The sequence below is a fragment of the Hydractinia symbiolongicarpus genome, chromosome 10, assembly GCF_029227915.1.
Source record: "Hydractinia symbiolongicarpus strain clone_291-10 chromosome 10, HSymV2.1, whole genome shotgun sequence".
Taxonomy (NCBI): domain Eukaryota; kingdom Metazoa; phylum Cnidaria; class Hydrozoa; order Anthoathecata; family Hydractiniidae; genus Hydractinia; species Hydractinia symbiolongicarpus.
The window spans coordinates 16,428,471-16,454,371 of record NC_079884.1 but is presented as its reverse complement, the minus strand read 5'-3'; the positions used below and the strand labels follow the sequence as shown (position 1 = coordinate 16,454,371).

The 25,901-nt window shown below is 35.4% G+C and overlaps 1 protein-coding gene across 6 annotated transcripts in view; it reads right to left on the bottom strand.

The window, feature by feature from the left end:
• Window positions 1-23,035: 23,035 nt before the first annotated feature.
• The window catches only part of LOC130662299 (glutamate receptor ionotropic, NMDA 2B-like), a 35,075-nt gene continuing 32,209 nt past the window's right edge, over window positions 23,036-25,901 (bottom strand). For 5 of the 6 annotated variants that reach the window (XM_057461127.1, XM_057461122.1, XM_057461124.1 and 2 more), the window contains one exon: window positions 23,036-23,701. In XM_057461127.1, coding sequence (XP_057317110.1) covers window positions 23,143-23,701 — 559 coding nt within the window. In that variant the 3' untranslated portion in view covers window positions 23,036-23,142. Of the gene's footprint in view, window positions 23,702-24,714; window positions 25,275-25,901 lie in introns of all 6 variants that reach the window. The other variant, XM_057461125.1, reaches the window with a different exon arrangement.

The following is a 25,901-nucleotide window of genomic DNA, read 5'->3' as shown; positions in this document are numbered from 1 at the left end:
GCAACTCTATTTATGGCACTTTCGCCACTTGTGTGGCACTTTTATCACTCATATGGCACTTTCGCAACTCATACGGCACTTTCACCACCTTATTTATGGCACTTTTACCACCGCGCCTATGGCACTTTCGTCCCCTGGCACTTTCGCAACCCGAGGGCTCCCTACGCGCATGCGCGGATATCTCGTTTGGCAAATTTTTAAAAACATAAGCGGGGACATATATTTATTTCATTCTGCTAGCAGCTTTTGACCAACTGTTTATACTGTTTTTAGTAAGTTATTGAAGTTATTTCTTATATTAAACGTCTAACAAACTTTGTTGTAAGTTAACACATATTTCTCTATGGTTTATAGTAGTTTGACTTTACAGCGAGCAACAGAAAGCTTTGCTACCAAGCTAGCTAGAGCTGGCTCATCTAATGAGCTGTATTGAAAATACACATATTTCTTCATGGTCTAAAGTATTTTGTCTTTATAGCTAGCTAGCTAGCTAGCTAGCTAGCTGAGAAATAATACAGTCTCACTTGTCAGTGTCATTATTGACAGCAGGCTTTAACGTTAAGTAGTAGTAGTATATATATATAGCTATATATATAAGAGAAAAATTGCACTGGAAATGTTATTTCTCTCAAGTATATATTATCTTTTTTGTTTCTTGATCATTGCAGTGTTCTTAAAGGGAAATATAAATGTTAGGTATTGCCGGAACTATACGTCTGACGTTTTCTGAAAGAGGGTGCCGATAAGCCGCAAACGCCGAGTTCGGGCGACTTTTCAAGTGAAATTGGCGGCTGTCCCCCAAACCGCCCGCACTTTAAACTCGCCGGGAACATTCCCGAAATGCAATTCCTTGTAATAAACCATGCAGACGATGATTGGGAAAAAGGCGCTTGAAGAGAAAGGAGGTAATAAAGTTTATATAAACTTTATTAACTCCTTAACTTTATTATAAAATAAACTTTTTCAAAAACCATCAAAAACAGTTCTTCTAAGAACTTTGCTACCACATAGTAAGTTTATTTTAATTTTTAAAGTTTTCTTGAATCATATATTATTGTTGTTGTTGTTTTTTTTCGGGCATTGTTCGGGCCTATGCAGGGTGTTTCGGGCGAATACTTGAATTTTTTTCAAAACGCCGAACTCGCTTGAATACACCCGCACTTTTTACAGCGTATTCGGCTTATGGGCGCCCTAGTGTTTTCTGATAGCTACCTTCTCATCTAAAAACCAAGTATATATGTTTTTACGTATGTAGTTCAGTTCCTGAATTATGGCACTGATGACAGCATATAAATTTGTCAAAAATAAATTTGCAGAAAATACTAAGTAATTCTTAGTATTGAAATAAGTCGGATTGGTTCTGAATTTAACATGTGCTTTATAACAAGTTTTTATAACACTAAGGTTTGGAAAAATTGAGAACTGATCCGACCTGTGTTATCAGTTACCCCAAGTTGACCGAGGTTTTGAATAGTCGAGAATGGTCGAAACGGTTCGGCTTCTACCACCGCGGGTCGGGTCAGGCATTCTTTTTGTCCTGCTTTCTGCGAAAGCAGTTATCGCTAGCCATGCCATGATGCAAGTAGTATGTGTTATCTTGTGTTGTCTTGTTATTTCTACTGTATTTTTAAGGTATTTTTTTCAGCAGTGATTGATTGTTCCACCTATCTGATTGGTTAACGTTGTATTTTTGTCTGTAGCTAGCTATCTAGTGACTTATTTTACTAGAGTACTTAAGCTTGCTAGATTTCTTTGTTTATATTTTAACTATGGGCTCTTCTAACATGTGTCTGGCATGTGAAAAAGATGCTAGTGAGCTACAACTTTCTACAAATGCCATTTTCCATTGAGTTCTTCAAACAATAGTACAATAGTCAGTGATGGACAACAAGGGTTATAAAATGAATCTTGAATTCTTCCAGTCAGAATGTCACATGGTACAACTTTCAGTTGAGGGAAAGCATGGACCTTTCACAGTCAAACTCTCACAGAAGAAGCTTTAATTATTCAAGAACTACAATTATATATCTGAATTAAAGTAAGACTAAATTAGCAAAAACACACCTAAAACTACACAATATGACAGGTTTGAAGTTAAAACACAAAGATTCTACAAGAAATTCAGCCCCTATTTATAAAAAGGTGACTGCGTGAACAGCGTGTTTTCCCTCAATTCATAATGGCTACACTAAAAAATACAGACATGTATTTGGTTGAAAAGTATCACGTCCCCCCCTCCCCCCCCCCTCTGGTTTGTACACAATAAAAATTGTTTTTGATGTACACATAGAAAAAAACTTCACTGTCATAAGTTATCAAACGCCAGCTCACTTTAAATTTTTTCTTTTAGACAACATAAGGTTAAAAGAATATTTTTAAAGTCTTTTATTCATCTTTTACTTATGTTTTGTAAGAAATTTTTGATTAGGCCACTGGCGAAAATATGTTTGGTTAGCATCATTTCTAATTACAAAAGTGAGTCGGTCGGTCGTGTAAAAATTTTTCCTGGAAAATTACAAAAATACTATATTTCGAAGCCATATTTTGTTATTCGTTTTAAATGTACGCCAGCTGTATTTTTAGCCTTCATTTCAAGTTTGATTTTTATCAGTCAGTGTTGTTCCCATGGTTTTCGCTTGTATTGTCGTATAAATGCGAAGCAGAGAAATATAGCACTGAGTAGTGCAGCGCAGTCCCCTATCGAAATAGCATTCGGACATAACGACTGTAATTCGGAGGACCACTGAAAAGGTAAATGGTGGATTTTGTTGTGTGTTGAAGTTTGTTCGTGGATTGTTTGGCTTATTTTTTACAAATTTACTGACTCCCTGACTCGACTTTCGCCTTTCAAAGTGAGTCGGTGGGGTGACTCTAACCAATTATATTTTTGAGGGTGACCTTAGCATGTGCAATGATCTAGTGACTCATCTAGACAAACTTGTTTCAGAACTAGCAAAGCAATTATTGCCTCACCTATTATCTCATTTCCCAGAAATGGGCATGTTTGCATGCACAGGAGTTTTCATATGCTTGTGTTGGTGTTTTGTTTTCTTAAAGAGCTCAAATTTTATAAAGTGTTTATGATCCAGCTTTCAGTTGGTATTCTGTTAATTTGAAGACATGAATATACAGGTGCAAATCCTGTCTGGATCTTCTATTTAGTTTTTATCAGACCAGTGTTTATTTAAGAATACCAAAGGCAATATATATATATGTTTTTAAGTGTACTTTTTGCTATTAAAAAGTTTTACCATGTTTCTGGTTGTTATTTTCTATAGGGCAACCTTTATTGCTGACCCTAGTTGACCAGATCCTTTCTAGTCACTATGGGGCAACTTTTGTTGTTGACCCAAGTTGACCAAAGCTTCTAGACAGTCAACACAAAATGTTGCCCCATAGTGACTAGAGGGTGTTTGGTCAACTTGGGTCAACAATTAATGTTGCCCCATAGTGACTAGAGGATGTTTGGTCAACTTGGGTCAACAATATGATATGTTTAGAGAACACACAAAGATCTGGCGTTTGTTCTAATTTGACTCTGCAAGAGTTTAACAATGGCTGCTGGGAAGGAAACATGTTCCGGATTCGTGTAAAGAAACATAAAACAGCTAGCGCTTATGGAACAGCTAAATTTTATCTTCAGCGCCATATTTACGATTACATGAAGATTTTCGTGGATAGCGTAGGAAGTCAAGTTATTGGACAAAGTCCGTACCTTTTTGTATCATTTAATGGTGGCCAAATGGACTCTGGACAAATTAGTCGGCAAATTAATGCTTCTTGGCAAAAAGCTGGCGTTTACGGCGGCGACAAGCATGCTCGGAACTTGACATGCACAATATTTAGAAAATCAGCTTCAACAGCGGTCCTAGAGCATCACCATCAGGGGTCGAAAGACGTGGCTGATTTGCTTCTGCATTCAGAGAAAACACACAAAAAAAATATTACGATGTTCGTCGAAGAGAGTCCGGAATCGAGTCCTGTTCCTGAAAAATCTTGTGTTGAAGCAATGACAGCCCAAGACGGAAATGGTCCACTGATGAAATTAAAGAAGTTGAACAAGTTTTTTAACGCGGAAATTAAGAAAGGGTTGTGTCGTTGAACCTAGTCGTGGAAAAAGAAAGTCATTTTAATTTGTTGTGTGGAAATCCGAATCGTATAATATACGATAAAGTTCGATCATTATGCAAAAAGATAACTCTTGATCCCAATCAAACTTTGGGAGGGATACCAAAAGAAACGCTGGCGGAAAAAATAAAGAGATACGATGATACTGCAGGTTGCGATTTGCAAATGGTCGCTGAAGTTCCTGATGATAAAGAACTTGAGTCCTACTAAGCATAAATGTTAATTAAGGCATTGACTTTATATAGCTTAAGCGCTTGAACATTTTCCTCCCTTAAATTTTAGGAATGTTAACCTCGTTTATCCTTGATGTTCTGTGATTTCCAAAGCTTTTCAACAATAACCAGGTCAATTTAATTTATGTGTATTCGATGGAAAGATTAGGTAATGCACGTACGTCTCTTGGTTTTAGTTAATTTTCAACTTTACTTTGCGTTATTCACCTGTATTTTTTATGTAATTCGTTTTCTCGAACCATTTTTTGGTCCTCCTTAAATTAATTTTTTCCAATAACTAAATCTTTTTAGTGTCTATGTCTAAGAAAATAAATGTTCGAAAAATGAATACCGGTATGTAACGTAGCCACAAGTTTGGAAAAAACTATTCTTAAATAGTTCTCTTTACAAATACATCAACCTAATAAGCCGAGTTATTAAACAAGAACTATCAACAAGGTTAAGTCAAGCCGACATACGAAATTTCTTTCAGTGAAACTTTATGGGTTGTAACAATTGTAAGTTTGCCTTAACTGGAACTAACATCTCATTTTTGTCTAAATTCGAATTAACGAAAGCTTCGCTTAAGTCTTTAACTGTTTTCTCTGGTCCCTTGGGGGTTCGAGTTCCAGGAAATAACTGTATATATAAAAATTTCGGTTCTATATACCATTAAGTCGCGTTTGGTTGACTGGCGAAAGATTTCACTTATCCAATGTAACATTTAGTCTTATCTATTTTTTTGAGTTAACGCTTTATGTATTCTCTATTAGTCAGTTAGTCTCCGTTCTTCCTTTGTGACGCCTAAGTGTTAGAACTAGGCTAACGCAAGTCTTGGCTACTACTTCTGTTGGGAAATTGCCTGTTAATGGGATTCACACGATAAGTTTTTTATCGAGCGCTCATAGCGTTTTTATATAGGACTTCTAATACTGGAAGGCACTCCACCCTAAAATAAATTTTGGACGTTAGGTAGACTGCAAAGTTAAGACTCCTTTACTTGTTCTTATAGTAGATATTAATAAACATTGTTAACCCTTCGCTACTATTTGTTTTTGCTAAATAATACATTTCCTCACGTCAAAATATCGCTCTTTTTTCTGAAAAGTGAAAGAACGTACTAGAAATTATCTTATCAGTAAAGTAATCATTTCCAAGTAAAGGCAGGTGGTACATTTTTTGCTCGTCTGGTATAATTTCTCCGGTACCCTTATGATCTACAATTATTTCTTAGATTTCAAGTTTTGCATGCAAACATTATAATAGGTTAGCTAACACTAAGCAAAATAAGCAATAAAAATAGACCAATTTCAGTCCTTAAATATTATTGTCAATGTCGTTTCACAGGATTTTTGACCAAAATTTGCAAAATTTGAGAAATTCGCAAAAGTTAGGTTTCGCGACAATAAATCCTAAAGCAAATATTAAAAAATTATACAACTTTTTACTAACATATTATCCGAACAACATAATAGCGTAGGCATTAATACATCCTATAGGTGGTAAAAGTGCCATTTTATAGCAAAGAGAATGTTGGTTTTAATGTAAAAACAATAATTCTAGGTAATAGTTTTATATTTTTACTCACACTAGTGCTAACATTGTATGTAAGAAAAGTGAAGTAAATTCCTTGTAAAAATATGGGTGTGGTCTGTGACCATGCATTTCTCAAATATGGCACTTTCGCAACATCTGCAAAATTCGGACCAAGGCCTAAAATCAATCATTTTCGACATGAAAACATTCTTATCAGAAGTTAATTTTTTGCTTAGGCTTAGAAAATAGATTTGGCCATTAAATGGCCAAGTTATAACTATATTTGATTTCTTTTGCGGATTTTATAGCATATTAAGGTAAAAAAACACGAAAAACGCTTTGTTTCAAAATACGACGTTGAACATTGGGTTAAATATGTATACTCGATCTTCACCTTACCTATGAAATCGTAAAAAATCAAAATTTGGGCAAAAAACTATAAAGTGGTTATCGGAAGGGTAAAAGTAACACCAAGTGGTTCTAAAAGCTTGAGCGAATGGAGCCGTATGGACCAAAAACACTTTTAGGGAATTTGGAACCACGGATTCTGGCACTTTTAAAACCTGGGCAGTCATCTTTTGGCTCAGATTTGCTAGATTTTCCGCAATAATAAAAAACTATCACTGTTCTGCAGCATTTAGACAATGTACTTCATAAAATGATTGGACTGGATATGGTAGCGCAATTATAGGTACTTATTATGCGCATGTGAAGTTTGGGTTGCGAAAGTGCTACAAAACGCATTTCCAGAGAGAGAGAGAGAGAGAGAGAGAGAGAGAGAGAGAGAGAGAGAGAGAGAGAGAGAGAGAGAGGGATATGTATTGGCACTTTCGCAACTCTATTTATGGCACTTTCGCCACTTGTGTGGCACTTTTATCACTCATATGGCACTTTCGCAACTCATACGGCACTTTCACTACCTTATTTATGGCACTTTTACCACCGCGCCTATGGCACTTTCGTCCCCTGGCACTTTCGCAACCCGAGGGCTCCCTACGCGCATGCGCAGATATCTCGTTTGGCAAATTTTTAAAAACATAAGCGGGGACATATATTTATTTCATTCTGCTAGCAGCTTTTGACCAACTGTTTATACTGTTTTTAGTAAGTTATTGAAGTTATTTCTTATATTAAACGTCTAACAAACTTTGTTGTAAGTTAACACATATTTCTCTATGATTTATAGTAGTTTGACTTTACAGCGAGCAACAGAAAGCTTTGCTACCAAGCTAGCTAGAGCTGGCTCATCTAATGAGCTGTATTGAAAATACACATATTTCTTCATGGTCTAAAGTATTTTGTCTTTATAGCTAGCTAGCTAGCTAGCTAGCTGAGAGATAATACAGTCTCACTTGTCAGTGTCATTATTGACAGCAGGCTTTAACGTTAAGTAGTAGTAGTATATATATATAGCTATATATATAAGAGAAAAATTGCACTGGAAATGTTATTTCTCTCAAGTATATATTATCTTTTTTGTTTCTTGATCATTGCAGTGTTCTTAAAGGGAAATATAAATGTTAGGTATTGCCGGAACTATATGTCTGACGTTTTCTGAAAGAGGGTGCCGATAAGCCGCAAACGCCCGCATATATACAGGCGAGTTCGGGCGACTTTTCAAGTAAAATTGGCGGCTGTCCCCCAAACCGCCCGCACTTTGAACTCGCCCGGAACATTCCTGAAATGCAATTCCTTGTAATAAACCATGCAGACGATGATTGGAAAGAAGGCGCTTGAAGAGAAAGGAGGTATATAATAAAGTTTATATAAACTTTATTAACTCCTTAACTTTATTATAAAATAAACTTTTTCAAAAACCGATGACAGCATATAAATTTGTCAAAAATAAATTTGCAGAAAATACTAAGTAATTCTTAGTATTGAAATAAGTCGGATTGGTTCTGAATTTAACATGTGCTTTATAACAAGTTTTTATAACACTAAGGTTTGGAAAAATTGAGAACTGATCCGACCTGTGTTATCAGTTACCCCAAGTTGACCGAGGTTTTGAATAGTCGAGAATGGTCGAAACGGTTCGGCTTCTACCACCGCGGGTCGGGTCAGGCATTCTTTTTGTCCTGCTTTCTGCGAAAGCAGTTATCGCTAGCGTTGCCATGATGCAAGTAGTATGTGTTATCTTGTGTTGTCTTGTTATTTCTACTGTATTTTTAAGGTATTTTTTTCAGCAGTGATTGATTGTTCCACCTATCTGATTGGTTAACGTTGTATTTTTGTCTGTAGCTAGCTATCTAGTGACTTATTTTACTAGAGTACTTAAGCTTGCTAGATTTCTTTGTGTATATTTTAACTATGGGCTCTTCTAACATGTGTCTGGCATGTGAAAGAGATGCTAGTGAGCTACAACTTTCTACAAATGCCATTTTCCATTGAGTTCTTCAAACAATAGTACAATAGTCAGTGATGGACAACAAGGGTTATAAAATGAATCTTGAATTCTTCCAGTCAGAATGTCACATGGTACAACTTTCAGTTGAGGGAAAGCATGGACCTTTCACAGTCAAACTCTCACAGAAGAAGCTTTAATTATTCAAGAACTACAATTATATATCTGAATTAAAGTAAGACTAAATTAGCAAAAACACACCAAAAACTACACAATATGACAGGTTTGAAGTTAAAACACAAAGATTCTACAAGAAATTCAGCCCCTATTTATAAAAAGGTGACTGCGTGAACAGCGTGTTTTCCCTCAATTCATAATGGCTACACTAAAAAATACAGACATGTATTTGGTTGAAAAGTATCACGTCCCCCCCCCCCCCCCCCTCCTCTGGTTTGTACACAATAAAAATTGTTTTTGATGTACACATAGAAAAAAACTTCACTGTCATAAGTTATCAAACGCCAGCTCACTTTAAATTCTTTCTTTTAGACAACATAAGGTTAAAAGAATATTTTTTAAAGTCTTTTATTCATCTTTTACTTATGTTTTGTAAGAAATTGTTGATTAGGCCACCGGCGAAAATATGTTTGGTTAGCATCATTTCTAATTACAAAAGTGAGTCGGTCGGTCGTGTAAAAATTTTTCCTGAAAAATTACAAAAATACTATATTTCGAAGCCATATTTTGTTATTCGTTTTAAATGTACGCCAGCTGTATTTTTAGCCTTCATTTCAAGTTTGATTTTTATCAGTCAGTGTTGTTCCCATGGTTTTCGCTTGTATTGTCGTATAAATGCTAAGCAGAAAAATATAGCACTGAGTAGTGCAGCGCAGTCCCCTATAGAAATAACATTCGGACATAACGACTGTAATTCGGAGGACCACTGAAAAGGTAAATGGTGGATTTTGTTGTGTGTTGAAGTTTGTTCGTGGATTGTTTGGCTTATTTTTTACAAATTTACTGACTCCCTGACTCGACTTTCGCCTTTCAAAGTGAGTCGGTGGGGTGACTCTAACCAATTATATTTTTGAGGGTGGCCTTAGCATGTGCAATGATCTAGTGACTCATCTAGACAAACTTGTTTCAGAACTAGCAAAGCAATTAATGCCTCACCTATTATCTCATTTCCCAGAAATGGGCATGTTTGCATGCACAGGAGTTTTCATATGCTTGTGTTGGTGTTTTGTTTTCTTAAAGAGCTCAAAATTTTATAAAGTGTTTATGATCCAGCTTTCAGTTGGTATTCTGTTAATTTGAAGACATGAATATACAGGTGCAAATCCTGTCTGGATCTTCTATTTAGTTTTTATCAGACCAGTGTTTATTTAAAAATACCAAGGGCAATATATATATGTTTTTAAGTGTACTTTTTGCTATTAAAAAGTTTTACCATGTTTCTGGTTGTTATTTTCTATAGGGCAACCTTTATTGCTGACCCTAGTTGACCAGATCCTTTCTAGTCACTATGGGGCAACTTTTGTTGTTGACCCAAGTTGATCAAGGCTTCTAGACAGTCACACAAAATGTTGCCCCATAGTGACTAGAGGGTGTTTGGTCAACTTGGGTCAACAATTAATGTTGCCCCATAGTGACTAGAGGATGTTTGGTCAACTTGGGTCAACAATATGATATGTTTACAGAACACACAAAGATCTGGCGTTTGTTCTAATTTGACTCTGCAAGAGTTTAACAATGGCTGCTGGGAAGGAGACATGTTCCGGATTCGTGTAAAGAAACATAAACCAGCTAGCGCTTATGGAACAGCTAAATTTTATCTTCAGCGCCATATTTACGATTACATGAAGATTTTCGTGGATAGCGTAGGAAGTCAAGTTATTGGACAAAGTCCGTACCTTTTTGTATCATTTAATGGTGGCCAAATGGACTCTGGACAAATTAGTCGGCAAATTAATGCTTCTTGGCAAAAAGCTGGAGTTTACGGCGGCGACAAGCATGCTCGGAACTTGACATGCACAATATTTATAAAAATCAGCTTCAACAGCGGTCCTAGAGCATCACCATCAAGGGTCGAAAGATGTGGCTGATTTGCTTCTGCATTTAGAGAAAACACAAAAAAAATATTACGATGTTCGTCGGAGAGAGTTAAGCACAGCAAGAGGGGCGAAATGTGTCGGAAATTTAATAAGATACAATTTGTTGATCCGGAATCGAGTCCTGTTCCTGAAAAATCTTGTGTTGAAGCAATGACAGCCTAAGACGGAAATGGTCCACTGATGAAATTAAAGAAGTTGAACAAGTTTTTTAACGCGGAAATTAAGAAAGGGTTGTGTCTTTGAACCTAGTCGTGGAAAAAGAAAGTCATTTTAATTTGTTGTGTGGAAATCCGAATCGTATAATATACGATAAAGTTCGATCATTATGCAAAAAGATAACTCTTGATCCCAATCAAACTTTGGGAGGGATACCAAAAGAAACGCTGGTGGAAAAAATAAAGAGATACGATGATACTGCAGGTTGCGATTTGCAAATGGTCTCCGAGGTTCCTGATGATAAAGAACTTGAGTCCTACTAAGCATAAATGTTAATTTAAAGCATAAATGTTAACCAATTTTTGGTCCCCCTTAAATTAATTTTTTCCAATAACTAAATCTTTTTAGTGCCTATGTCTAAGAAAATAAATGTTCGAAAAATGAATACTGGTATGTAACGTAGCCACAAGTTTGGAAAAAACTATTCTTAAATAGTTCTCTTTACAAATACATCAACCTAATAAGTCGAGTTATTGAACAAGAACTATCAACAAGGTTAAGTCAAGCCGACATACGAAATTTCTTTCAGTGAAACTTTATGGGTTGTAACAATTGTAAGTTTGCCTTAACTGGAACTAACATCTCATTTTTGTCTAAGTTCGAATTAACGAGAGCTTCGCTTAAGTCTTTAACTGTTTTCTCTGGTCCCTTGGGGGTTCGAGTTCCAGGAAATAACTGTATATATAAAAATTTCGGTTCTATATACCATTAAGTCGCGTTTGGTTGACTGGCGAAAGATTTCACTTATCCAATGTAACATTTAGTCTTATCTATTTTTTTGAGTTAACGCTTTATGTATTCTCTATTAGTCAGTTAGTCTCCGTTCTTCCTTTGTGACGCCTAAGTGTTAGAACTAGGCTAACGCAAGTCTTGGCTACTACTTCTGTTGGGAAATTGCCTGTTAATGGGCTTCACACGATAAGTTTTTTATCGAGCGCTCATAGCGTTTTTATATAGGACTTCTAATACTGGAAGGCACTCCACCCTAAAATAAATTTTAGACGTTCGGTAGACTGCAAAGTTAAACTCCGCGAGGTTTTAAGACTCCTTTACTTGTTCTTATAGTAGATATTAATAAACATTGTTAACCCTTCGCTACTATTTGTTTTTGCTAAATAATACCTTTCCTCACGTCAAAATATCGCGCTTTTTTCTGAAAAGTGAAAGAACGTACTAGAAATTATCTTATCAGTAAAGTAATCATTTCCAAGTAAAGGCAGGTGGTACATTTTTGGCTCGTCTGGTATAATTTCTCCGGTACCCTTATGATCTACAATAATTTCTTAGATTTCAAGTTTTGCATGCAAACATTATAATAGGTTAGCTAACACTAAGCAAAATAAGCAATAAAAATAGACCAATTTCAGTCCTTAAATATTATTGTCAATGTCGTTTCACAGGATTTTTGACCAAAATTTGCAAAATTTGAGAAATTCGCAAAAGTTAGGTTTCGCGACAATAAATCCTAAAGCAAATATTAAAAAATTATACAACTTTTTACTAACATATTATCCGAACAACATAATAGCGTAGGCATTAATACATCCTATAGGTGGTAAAAGTGCCATTTTATAGCAAAGAGAATGTTGGTTTTAATGTAAAAACAATAATTCCAGGTAATAGTTTTATATTTTTACTCACACTAGTGCTAACATTGTATGTAAGAAAAGTGAAGTAAATTCCTTGTAAAAATATGGGTGTGGTCTGTGACCATGCATTTCTCAAATATGGCACTTTCGCAACATCTGCAAAATTCGGACCAAGGCCTAAAATCAATCATTTTCGACATGAAAACATTCTTATCAGAAGTTAATTTTTTGTTTAGGCTTAGAAAATAGATTTGGCCATTAAATGGCCAAGTTATAACTATATTTGATTTCTTTTGTGGATTTTATAGCATATTAAGGTAAAAAAACACGAAAAACGCTTTGTTTCAAAATACGACGTTGAACATTGGGTTAAATATGTATACTCGATCTTCACCTTACCTATGAAATCGTAAAAAATCAAAATTTGGGCAAAAAACTATAAAGTGATTATCGGAAGGGTAAAAGTAACACCAAGTGGTTCTAAAAGCTTGAGCGAATGGAGCCGTATGGACCAAAAACACTTTTAGGGAATTTGGAACCACGGATTCTGGCACTTTTAAAACCTGGGCAGTCATCTTTTGGCTCAGATTTGTTAGATTTTCCGCAACAATAAAAAATTATCACTGTTCTGCAGCATTTAGACAATGTACTTCATAAAATGATTGGACTGGATATAGTAGCGCAATTATAGGTACTTATTATGCGCATGTGAAGTTTGGGTTGCGAAAGTGCTACAAAACGCATTTCCAGAGAGAGAGAGAGAGAGAGAGAGAGAGAGAGAGCACTTTTATCACTCATATGGCACTTTCGCAACTCATACGGCACTTTCACCACCTTATTTATGGCACTTTTACCACCGCGCATATGGCACTTTCGTCCCCCGGCACTTTTGCAACCCGAGGGCTCTTTACGCCCATGCGCGGATATTTCCTTTGCCAAATTTTTAAAAACATAAGCGGCGATATTTTCATTCTGCTAGCAGCTTTTGACCAACTGTTTATACTGTTTTTAGTAAGTTATTGAAATTATTTCTTATATATATTAAACGTCTTAAAAACTTTGTTGTAAGTTAACACATATTTCTCTATGGTTTATAGCAGTTTCACTCTAAGCGAGCAACAGAAAGCTTTGCTACCAAGCTAGAGCTGGCTCATCTAATGAGCTGTATTGAAAATACACATATTTCTTCATGGTCTAAAGTATTTTGTCTTTATAGCTAGCTAGCTAGCTAGCTAGCTGAGAGATAATACAGTCTCATTTGTCAGTGTCATTAATGACAGCAGGCTTTAACGTTAAGTAGCAGTAGTATATATATATCTAGCTATATATATAGCTATATAAGAGAAAAATTGGACTGGAAATGTTATTTCTCTCTATATATTATCTTTCTTGTTTCTCATTGCAATGTTCTTAAAGGGAATTATAAATCTTAGGTAATGCCGGAGCTCGTCTAAACTATACTATACGTCTGACGTTTTCTGATAGCTACCTACTACTCATCTAAAAACCAAATATATATGTTTTTACGTATGTTCAGTTCCTGAAGTAAGGCACTGATACAGCATATAAATTTGTCAAAAATACATTTGCGAAAAATACTAAGTAATTCTTAGTATTAAAATAAGTGGGATTGGTTCTGAATTTAACATGTGCTTTATAAAAAGTTTTTATAACACATTAAGGTTTGGAAAAATTGAGAACTGATCCAATTGCCCCAAATTAACCGAGGTTTTGAATAATCGAGAAAGTCAAAACGGGTCGGCTTCTACCACCTTGGGTTGGGTCAGGCACTTCTTTTCGTCCTGCTTTCTGCGAATTTTATTCACGCTATTAAAAAAGTAACAAATAATTAGAATCCTACAATTGTATGTATTATAACACCCGTATACGCCTGTCTGTCTGTCACGCAAAATGGTAACTTCTGCGTAAGTAGCGAGACGCACGCAATGCGGTATAAAAAGGACGGGGGAACCCGTGGATATTTCCACGGGCTAACGACTGGTCTTATAAAGAAAGTAAAAATGAGCAGATTTTAACTCCTCCCAGATGATGTAAATATCAAACGCAAAAATCAATCACACTATACAGACTTATATGACACACTCTCATAATTTATAACGACGACAATGTGTCAACGCCGTTGCTGGTGCAACATAATTCAAGACGGAATCCTGAATTAAATGACACTGATCCAATTTTTATGAACTTCATCATTTGCCAAAAATCTTGGGGGTGCCATATAATTCAGGAACGCAGGGCTGAATTATTTGGCACCCCCTCCCATATTAAGACATTAACTGACTCTTAACTCTTTAAGAGTGCCTTATGAATCGGGCATGGATGCATGAATTAAGTGGCGTTCATCCAATTTTTATGAACTTCATCATTTGCCGAAAATCTTGGGGGGTGCCATATAATTCAGGTACGAAGGGCTGAATTATTTGGCACCCCCTCCCATATTGAGACTTTAACTGTCTCTTAACGCTTTAAGAGTGACTTATAAATCGAGCATGGATGCATGAATAGTGGCGCTCATCCAATTTTTGTGAATTTCATCATTTGCCAAAAATCTTGGGGGGTGCCATATAATTCAGGTACGAAGGGCTGAATTATTTGGCACCCCCTCCCATATAAAGACATTAACTATTTCTTAACGCCTTAAAAGTGACTTATAAATCGGGCATAGATGCATGAATTATGTGGCGCTCATCAATTTTTTATGACTTCATCATTTGCCAAAACTCTTGGGGGGTGCCATATAATTCAGGAACGAAGGGCTGAATTATTTGGCACCCATCCCATATTAAGACATTAACTATTTCTTAACGCTTTAAAAGTGACTTATAAATCGGGCATAGATGCATGAATTAAGTGGCGTTCATCCTTTTTTTATGAACTTCATCATTTGCCGAAAATCTAGTGGGGTGCCATATAATTCAGGTACGAAGGGCTGAATTATTTGGCACCCCCTCACAAATTGAGACTTTAACTGTCTCATAACGCTTTGAAAGTGACTTCTAAATCGGGTATGGGTGCATGAATAGTGGCGCTCATCAAATTTTTATGACTTCATCATTTGCCAAAAATCTTAGGGGGTGCCATATAATTCAGGTACGAAAGGCTGAATTATTTGGCACCTCCTCCCATATTAAGACATTACCTGTCTCATAACGCTTTAAAGGTGACTTATAAATCTGGTATGGATGCATGAATAGTGGCGCTCATCTAATTTTTATGACTTCATCATTTGCCTAAAGTCTTGGGGGTGCCATATAATTCAGGTACGAAGGGCTGAAGTATTTGTCACCCCCTCCCATACTGAGACATAACTGTCTCTTAACGCTTTAAGAGCGACTTATAAATCTGGCATAGATGCATGAATTAAGTGGTGCTCATCAAATTCTTATGAACTTCATCATTTGTCAAAAGTCGTGGCGGTGCCATATAATTCAGGTATGATGGGCTGAATTACTTGGCACCCCCTCCCATATTGAGACATTAACTGTCTCTTAAACCTTTAAGAGCGACTTAAGTCGGGTATGAATGCACAAATTATGTCCCACCACTTCCCAAATTGCAAAGACAAGCATCAGGCAAAGCCTTTAAGGGTGCTGCCTAGTAATCCAAGTAAGAATAAGAGTGAAATAACGGAGAAATACCCGGTTCTAAAAGACATACTTTAAAACCCAAGGGGGTGCCGAATAATTTGGGGGTGCCGAATATTTCACCACAAGCCTCCAATGCCGGATCACACCTTGACTTATGGCTTAACCCGGCGGTTCGACGCCGAGTTTACCTGGTTAGTCTCTATAATAATAGCCGTCGTCTGTCTGTCTCTGTGCGGACCCCCCGCTGAGTTATAAAATCGTGCGACGGAAACACGAATATCAAATGCGATATATTTTATCCACTTTGTTGCTACGGGTGAATATAAAGGACGGGCGAACCCGTGGATTTTTTCCACGGGCAACAACTAGTCTCTATAATAATAGCCTTATTTTGTGTGTTCAAAAGGGGTACCGATATTCCTTTGATCTTTCCGGTAATTTTTAGAAACCGGGGGTTGTTTAATTGGAAATCTTATGATTTATCAAAATAAATTACATAAATTAATTTATTTCCTTACATAATTTAATTAATTTTATTGATAAACCTCTAATTTAAAAAACAAATTAAGTGATTAAAATGAATTCATTATTTAAATGCGCCATTTTTAATAATAATCTACCCCCGTGACCTTAATCGCCGATTCCGCCACAGAAAACAAATAGGATAGTTTTACTGACAGTTTAACTGACTTTGTTTTGACCGCTCGCACGTGCATACCAATCAAAACTCCTGATTCTTTGAAAAACCAATCAAGACTTTCGCGGCCTAGACATGCCAACGAAGAAACCTGATGGCCATTTTAGTTTTTAAAAAGTAATGGTGGTCAGTGTTGTTTCTAAGTCTGTTTCGCCTTTTTTTCTTCTATAAGCTTTTTATATTTGTAATATTTGTTTTTTTTTATGTTCTAAAATGTTAAGATAAATATATTGTCACGTTTTTTAGCTACGTGCAGATCTTAAACGCACCAGTTTTAGGATTTTTGGCTAGGAACGAATATTTTGAAGGCTACTAGCCTTAATAGCCTTACTTTTTACTAATTTTGTTTGGTATAAGAGGTTTTTCTCCAACCCAACATTTATTTTTATGTCGAGGATATAGCCATTTAGCTAGCTCATATATTTACCTAAAAAGTCATAGTATAAAAATTCAGTTTGGCTATCAATATCGCAATATTCTAAGCAATAAATCTTATGCTAAATGCAAACTGCATACATCTTTAATTATTTTCTTAAAAAAATTTTGCAAATAAAATGGCTAATCAATTGCTTTAGCTGGAGGGGTAACGACAGGCTGTTTCCTGTGTTGTCATTTAAACCGAAGTTGTGATATAGTTTTTTTGGAGAAGGGTACTGTTCAAGTCTGTTTAATTGTAATAAGCGGTCAGCTCAGTGTTAACAATAGCCTGTGTTTTGGAAAAGGCTGTTACGCCTATGCAGGTCAGCTCACTGTGACAATTAATTTTTAAACTTTCTTGGAAATCACGCCTGTACGAATGTCCAACAATGTTTACCTGGACTAACCGCTTAGCCCTGTGCAAGAAGCGAAGGACTGTTTCTTGTGTTTTCATTTAAATAGAGTCTGCAAGAAAGTTTTTTTCAAAAGGGTATTATCCCTATACACCTGTGTAACACCATTTAACTGTACTAAGCACGCAGTCCGGTGTCACGATTAATTTTTTAACTTTTACAAACTTATTCCGCAAAATAAAATAATATTGACCGATTGTTTTTGCCATGACAGAGTCACAACGATTGTAAACTGTGTTTTTATTTCAGCCTTTGTTGCAGGAAAGTTATTTTTTGAAAAATATGTTACAGTCACAACACTATAATGGTGTGTACGTTTCACTTGATTTACGACATACTGCATACCTGTACTAAAGCGCTTCACCTGACTTTGTCGCACAGTTTGCAGTTCTTTTTAAGCGCTCCTCAGGGCGTTCAACAACAGTTACTTGTGGCTCATCCCGGCGATTCGACGCCAGGTTTCCCGGCTAGTCTCTTTAATAATAGCCGTATTTTGTCTGTCTCTGCGCGGATTAGAAAATGATGCTACGGAAACACGAATATCAAATGCGATATATTTTTATCCACTTTGTGGCCACGGGTACATTTAAAGGACGGGCGAACCCGTGGATTTTTCCACAGGCTAACGACTAGTCTATATAATAATACGCTAAGTGTGTCTGTCTGTGTGTCTGTGAGAGGCAAAGTGGATGTCTTCATTTTCCTTTGATGTTGCCGAAAAATGCATGTCTAATATGTTAAATTTTCTGACGTTACGACGCGACAAAAATAGCACTACTTTAACGTCAATATCCTATATTAAATTAATGAAGCCATTACAGTGCACCTAAAACTTTGAGGCCAAATAACTTGGAAACGAGGTGGTGACGTCAATGATTTTTCACCGCGTGGGTAACTAGGGACCACCTAGGACCAATTTGGGTGATTTTCCCAAACCTGGAACCCTGAATCCGTTTCGGAATCGACGGGTTAATGACGTCATCAAAAACCTTCAAATCCTAATATCTCTGCAACCGTTAGTCAAAAGTACATGATTCTATACATTTTCTTGATCAGCGTTTCAAGATCTATACGATAAAGACATTAGATATATAAAATTTGGGAATTTTTTTGTTTGTTTTTGCGGGTCTTTGCTGACTTCAGCAAGATTTTCAAACCCCTATATTTCCTTATACGTTCGTCGAAAACCCTCGATCCTATACATTTTTCTCATCAGCGTTTTAACCTCTACACATTACAGGCAACGAATACACTAAACTTCGATAAAATTTTTTTGTATCTGCACTGCTGACGTCAGCAAGAAATCTAAAACAACCTATTTTTTATTGTCCTTCTGACTAAGTGGATTTCTCCACGGGCCTTATCGACTAGTCTCTTATAATAATACAGAGACTGTGTCTGTTTGTAACAGGCAAAGTGGATATCGTCATTTTCCTTTGATGTCGCCGAAAAACGTATGTCTAATATGATAAGTTTTCTCACGTTACTGCGCGACGTCAATAGCACTACTTTAGCGTCAATATCCTATATTAAATTAATGAAGCCATTACAGTGCACCTAAAAGGCCAAATAACTTGGAAACGGGGTGGTGTCGTCAATAATTTTTCACCGCGTGGGTAACTAGGGATCACCTATGACTAATTTGGGTAATTTCCCGGATCCCCAAATCAATTTCGGAATGGACGGGTTGATGACGTCATCAAAAAACCTTCAAACCTTATATCTCTGCAACCGTTGTCAAAAGTACATAATCTTATACATTTTCTTGGTCAGCGTTTCAAGATCTATACGATGAAAGCAACAGGTATACAAATTTCTTAAAATATTTTTTTTGCATATTTGTTCGTTTCTGTTGACATCAGCAAAAATTTTTAAACCCTTATATCTCCTTAGGCGTTTGTCCAAAACAAATGATTCTATACATTATTTTAATCAGCTATTCAAGCTCTACACAATAGAAGCAACAAGTAAACAAATTTTGAAGAAAAAATATTTTGTCTCTTGACAGGTCCTTGCTGACGTTATCAAAATTTAAATAACGGTTATTTTTTACTGTTATCCTGTCTAAGTGGTTTTTTCAACGGGCTTTATCGACTAGTCATAATAATATAATACGCTATGCGGAAAGGGGTTAAAGTTTTTTCATGGAAAAGCTTTAAATATAGTGTCTCCACAAACAACCAATGTTTCTCAAGGTTGTTGTGAGAACGATCATTTTCTCGAAGTTTTGGAGTGAAAATTCCATTTTTGTGTTGTGTTCAAATATATCTGTCTATTATACTTATATAGATACTTGGTGTGAAGAAACTTTCCCCCAGGGCTTTTTTTGACTTAAAAATATGGAAGCTCGCGTCTTCCCTATTACATAAATAATAATAACCGTGATGGTGAAATTCATCTCAATTGGCTAATATTTTGAATTTTATTAGCAACCCAAGGTTTCCACTTAATGAACATTCTCAAGCCACAAAACTTGATGGTCGAGATGTGCATTCTCACTAGTGAAGAGAGACGTCTCATTATTTTGAACGGCTAGAAGAAAGCTGGTATAACTGGAGTGATTTAAAAACTGTGACACTTCCACCCAAAACGCATTTGGTTGAAGATATTGTTGTACATATGTTAGTTTATCGTAGAGAGTTTTGCTGCAAAATGAAATGTTTTTCTTATTGTACCATATTACGTCTATCTATCTATATCTGTATATCTACGTCTTTGGTGAACTAGGCTGCCATTGGACGCTCCTGACCTCGGTTGTAAGCCCGTAGACACACATCCAAGTCGCCTTAATCCCAGGATGTATTTGCGTTAGAAACGGTTGTAAACCACCGTAAGGCTACACCCGTTTCAGGCTTAGTTTCTTTGCTTTTCGTAACATTTTAAACCTGAAAAGATTTATAAAGAAATAAAGAATCTTTATATTTCATACTTTTGCTTTTCAACAAATTGCGAAGAAATTAAACACACTTTATAATATTTCTTACTACCTATGATTCACTAAGAATTCTGGGGAAAAGTATATTCGATTAGAGAAGTGTACAAGAAGTAAGTTCCAGGTAATTAAGCAAGAAGTCACATAATAAGAGTTTTGTTCGGAAGCCATTTAAACCTTCTCTTATAAAGAAATGAAAATCCTTTTTTAAAGCTTACCTTAATTTTTTAGGAGCTTGTTTCCGTTGCAACTCATTATTATGTCATGCATATTGTTTACATGCGTACGGAACTTCTGCGTAAACTGAATGTTAGCTTTATAATAGACGTGTAATTCGAAGAATATTCTGTTTAATGTGAAAATATGGTACAAAAAGGAGTTGTCGACAGATAAAATGGACCAGTTAAATGTATCAAAAACTAGATTTCATCAGGAGAAAGTCAAAAAAAATCTTGACCTCTTAAACGAAATGAAGGGAATTACTTTGGCAAAGATTTGCTTTGGCGATTTCGTGCATAAATTAGCATAAAGTTTTTTGAACGATAGGTTCCTGAAAATCTTTAATTTTATTTATGTTTAGAAATGGTTGCCCCCTACAAATTTGCATACAACACATTTTATGTAGTCACTTTAACAAAAACGCTATGAAAACGATAAAACGCATCCACCAAACGATAAAACTCATCCACCAAATTAGATGGATTACAACACAATTTGGAACACAAATTTAGCACATGGTATTATTTTGACATATTTGAAAACAAAATGCTCTCTTTGAGTGGGATACTCAGGGGATTGCAACAAATGTTATAAAACTATTTTACATGCACCTCCCTTTTGGTTACCCCCTTTTTAACCCCGACAAAATAAATGATAAAGTGCTGTTCGCTATTTTTTAGTCTTTAATCATGGACTGCGATCAACTCAGAAAGCTTTGACATGTTTGCTCCTCCAGAAGACTCCCCTACCTTCGTACACCAAAGACACCTCGAAAAAGAAAAAAACAAAGCTTGGTCATGCTCCTAAAAGAAAAATTTAAAAAAAAAACAGAAATCGAAAACTTTGGGCCATGTATAAATATCATCCCCACCATTTACCTTACAAAAGACCGAACTACCCACTGGAAGCAGATATGTCAACATACAACCTCCCTTTACCATATTCTTCTGGAACAAGTCAATGAAAACACCACGCATATACAATCTGAATTAAATCAAATTTTTGGTAATTTGCAGAATATTCTGTTTAATGCAAAAAGAGTTTTTGTCGATAGATAATCTGGACCAGTTAAATATATAAAAAACTGGATTTCATCAGTGGAAACTCAAAAAAAATATTGAACTCTTAAACGAATTGAAGGGAATTACTTTGGCAAAGATTTGCTTTGGCGATCTTGTGCATAAATTATAAAGCATAAAGTTTTTTGAACGATAGGTTCCTGAAAATCTTAAAACGCGCGCAACTTTTTCACAGACTTCAGGAGTCAGCGGCTTGATTATAAAGTTTTTCGGCATTGTCTAAATAAATGCCGCAAATGTATGGTTAAGCCCCCTTTAATAAAAGCCCTGACTTACCCTGGATATAACTTCTAACAAATAAACTTCATGCCATTAAATATGCTCAGGGGTGTTTAACTGATTTTAATACAACACTTGCTTTATGAAAAAAGCAGTAACACCAGTAACAGCCCTAACTACTGATTGGCAATAATATAGCCAGTTTAAGAACTTTTAAACGAAATAAGAAAGTTACCTTCTTAAATTTGCTTTGATTTTGAATTTTCCCTCCAATATAACAAACAATTTTAGTTATTATTCTATGATTTCAAAAAAAATCCATATTATAAGAAGCATTAAGCCCCTCCCAATAACCTCTCTCCCCAACACATTCTTTAATCTCAAAATGACTTCGTACAAATAAATCCGTGGGCCTTATTAAGTATTTCCGGTGTCACCGTAAAAACAGACTTCCCTAAAAGTTTACTCCCCAGTAATAATTTACTAGGAAATAAATACTCCCGGTACTTATTTCCCGGGATATTGTTACTCCTGGGAGTATCTATTTACCAGAAAGTTATTACTCCCCGCAGGAAATTTTTACTCTCCTATCTTAATAAATAAAAAATGACAATTATTATGTTGATAAAAAGAATTTATTAAGAGAACTTACAGTGGACTACCGAAAGAGTTAAAAATCCAGTGGGGTGGGTTTGGCTTCTCCTTTTCAGTGGGACCATTACAATCTATATAAATACAAGCTTTTATAAGAAGCGTTTATAAGAGTTGTTTTAAGAAATGTCAATACAAAAAGCTTTCAGAATCAAATGATTTTAATTGTTTCTTTTAAATGATTGGTATATGTCAGAGATGTCTCTATGTATATATGCAGCTGAACTTGACTTTAGAATAATCATTTCAAGATCATTTGATAATTTATTTTCTCACGATAACTACAACCTTACAACGAAAAACTGTAATAAATGACATTGAGCTTAGAACTTTCGGATGAAGCAAATAATAGTATTTTGTTGTAGACACTCTAAAAAAATATTGAAAAAGAACTGTTTAAGATTAGAAATCGATAAAACAAACTATAAAAACTATAAATAAAGGAACCTCGCGCATTTGAATGTGCAATGGAATGTCTTCATGGGAGTTAGTTTTACTGGGAAAATAGTACTCCTCCATTTATAAAAGAGTGATTTCAAGGGAGTAATAATTTCCGTGTGGGAGTAATAATTTCCCGGGAAAATAATATTGGGGGAGTAATTTTTTTCGGGGAGTAATTACTTACGGTTACACCGGTAATAGAAATTGAAAACGGCCCAAATTATTTGTCGACTAAAATTTTTATTCGCCTGATACTGACTATGGATTGTGGTTACAAACTTGAAACTTGAAACTTGCAAAGATGTGTACGATGTTGCTTAAAGAGTACTAATGTATTAAACCATTATTAATTGTTTTTTTCGTCGACTTAATATCTCCTGTTGATTCCGGATTATACCGAAACATAACAGGAGTGACGTCATTCTGAACAAGTGACCTGTCTAAAGTCAACGTTTCAGGATGGCTTTGGTTAGTCTTTCTGTAGTGTTCACCCAATATATTTTCAAGTTTTCGTGATATATATTTGTCAATATATTTGTAATATATGCGCTCAGGATATAATAGCAAGACTGCTGAAAAAGCTGTTGAGATGAGTAGCATAATAAGCCCTCCAAAATGGTTAATTGACAGCTTGTGGTTCTCCATCGCTAATGAAGGCTGGCATATACTTGGAAACCATTTCTTTTGCAATTGGACTAACGTTTCTTGTTCGACGTGTTTTAGTACAATTGCATCCAACAGCAACTTCACACTTTGTCCTCTTCTAATTCCAAACGCGAAACCTGTTTCCAATAGAGAATCTCGAACCAAACGGAGTTGACAAGTGCGATCACGTGACAAGTAATAATATAAGAATTGGTAGTCATTAATCATGGCATCTAATGACCTAAAAGTTAAAAAAAAGATATAAAACGAAAATAAATAAAACTAGTATTTAAAATGTAATTTGTTCAAGGAAAGACCTCTTAAGGAAAATTATTCAATTAAAGAAAACAGGAAAAAAACACACTCTCGCCATCCTTTTGAGATCCATCTCCCGAATCTCATAATTTTTGTCCTGATTCAATTTATACGATTACCATATAGGTAAATGCAGATGACCTTTAGGGAAGAAGTTGGTAATATTTTAAGATGACATTTCTCTTTGCATTAACTTGATGTTCTTACTAACACATTTATGTAAACAACAAATTTCATCTCTTATAGTATGCAAATTTCTTACAAAACGCTACTTGGTACTAGGTTGGCTGAATTGTTTAATCAAATTTGTGATCATGTTCCCACATATCTATTTATTTTATTGGTTGAAGTTTACACCATTGTTATTATAAGCCAATTAGCTCACGCCCTATCATAGAATATACAGATCATAGTAAATGATCGAAGGAAAAAGAAAATAGTTAATGTTAGTTTTCTTACTTCAAAACAAAAATACAGTGTTTATATCGTTCATGTTTATATACATGTATACACGCATTTTTTAAATTAAGAATATTAAATTTTTAACCAGGCTGGCCATTATTTTTATTTCTCTATCGATCTAAACAATGGACCTGTTGTTTTTAAAATGAAGTTCCAACTTCATATTATTATAGAGCATATTCTTAAAGGAGAAAAAGCGTGTATATTTTGTGTAAAAACTAAGTTCCTGCCACGCCTTCCACACGTTGTGACAAGTGTTGCTGTGAAGATGGTACACAGAGGTTACCAATCAAATTTGCATTAATAAGATAAACTAGGTAAGGAAGTTGAATGTCTCCCTTTAATTATATGCCATAAATTTCATATACATGCGTATAAGGCTTAAGTCAAATGCAACGTTATTGGGGAAGTGTTATCGGAGAATATTATGTTTAACTTGTCTTGTTAACTTGTACTAACTTCCTTTTGTTAGCTTACCGATAAATTATCATAGTTACTTCATTGTTTCTTTCTTTGACTTTATATCTTCTGTTGATTCCGGATTATACCGAAACATAACCGGAGTGACGTCATTCTGAACAAGTGACCTGTTTAAAGTCAACGTTTCAGGATGGCCTTGGTTAGTCTTTCTGCAGTCTTCATCTAATACATTTTCAAGTTTTCGTGATATATATTTGTCAATATATTTGTAATATATGCGCTCAGGATATAATAGCAAGACTGCTGAAAAAGCTGTTGAGATGAGTAGCATAATAAGCCCTCCAAAATGGTTAATTGACAGCTTGTGGTTCTCCATCGCTAATGAAGGCTGGCATATACTTGGAAACCATTTCTTTTGCAATTGGACTAACGTTTCTTGTTCGACGTGTTTTAGTACAATTGCATCCAACAGCAACTTCAAACTTTGTCCTCTTTTAATTCCAAACGCCAAACCTGTTTCCAATAAAGCATCTCGAACCAAACGGATTTGACAAGTGCTATCACGTGACAGGTAATAATATAAAAATTGGTAGTCATCTATAAGGGCATCCAATGTCCTAATAATTCAAAAAATATGCAAGTAAATAAATACTGTAATATATACTCAAAAATGTACAGCTATTTTAAAAAAACCTCTTACATAATATTATGAGAATAAGAATAAGCATTTTGAAAATGCACCAAAAACATCTGCTTAAAAACGAGTTTAAATGTGATCTTATTTTTTTTTTAAAAAAACAGTCACACTGACACGACAACCTCGTACCAACCTCCCTTTAAAAACACGACAACCTTGTACCAACCTTCCTTTCTAGATAGAGTCAGAAAATAAAAACAAATAAAAGTACGATAAAGACGTAAACGAAGGAGAAATATATTCAAGGAAACGAACATATTCATCTATATTTATTTTATCATTTCAGCACGTTGTTAGTTAATCTTGACCGAAAGAAATGTAAAGAAGTTTGGAAACAAAGTTTAATGCGCAGCTAGGTGTTTAGATGATAGTCCTAAGATGTCAGTTATCTTTGCACCTGCCTTATGTTTCTACTGTCATATTTTATGTAAACAGCAAATTAATACTTAATTTCTCTTAGTAGACGAATCTTTTACTTTAAAAAGTGTTACCGGGTACTAGGTTAGCTGAATCATGTCAATCAACAATTTTACGAGCTTTACTGTTG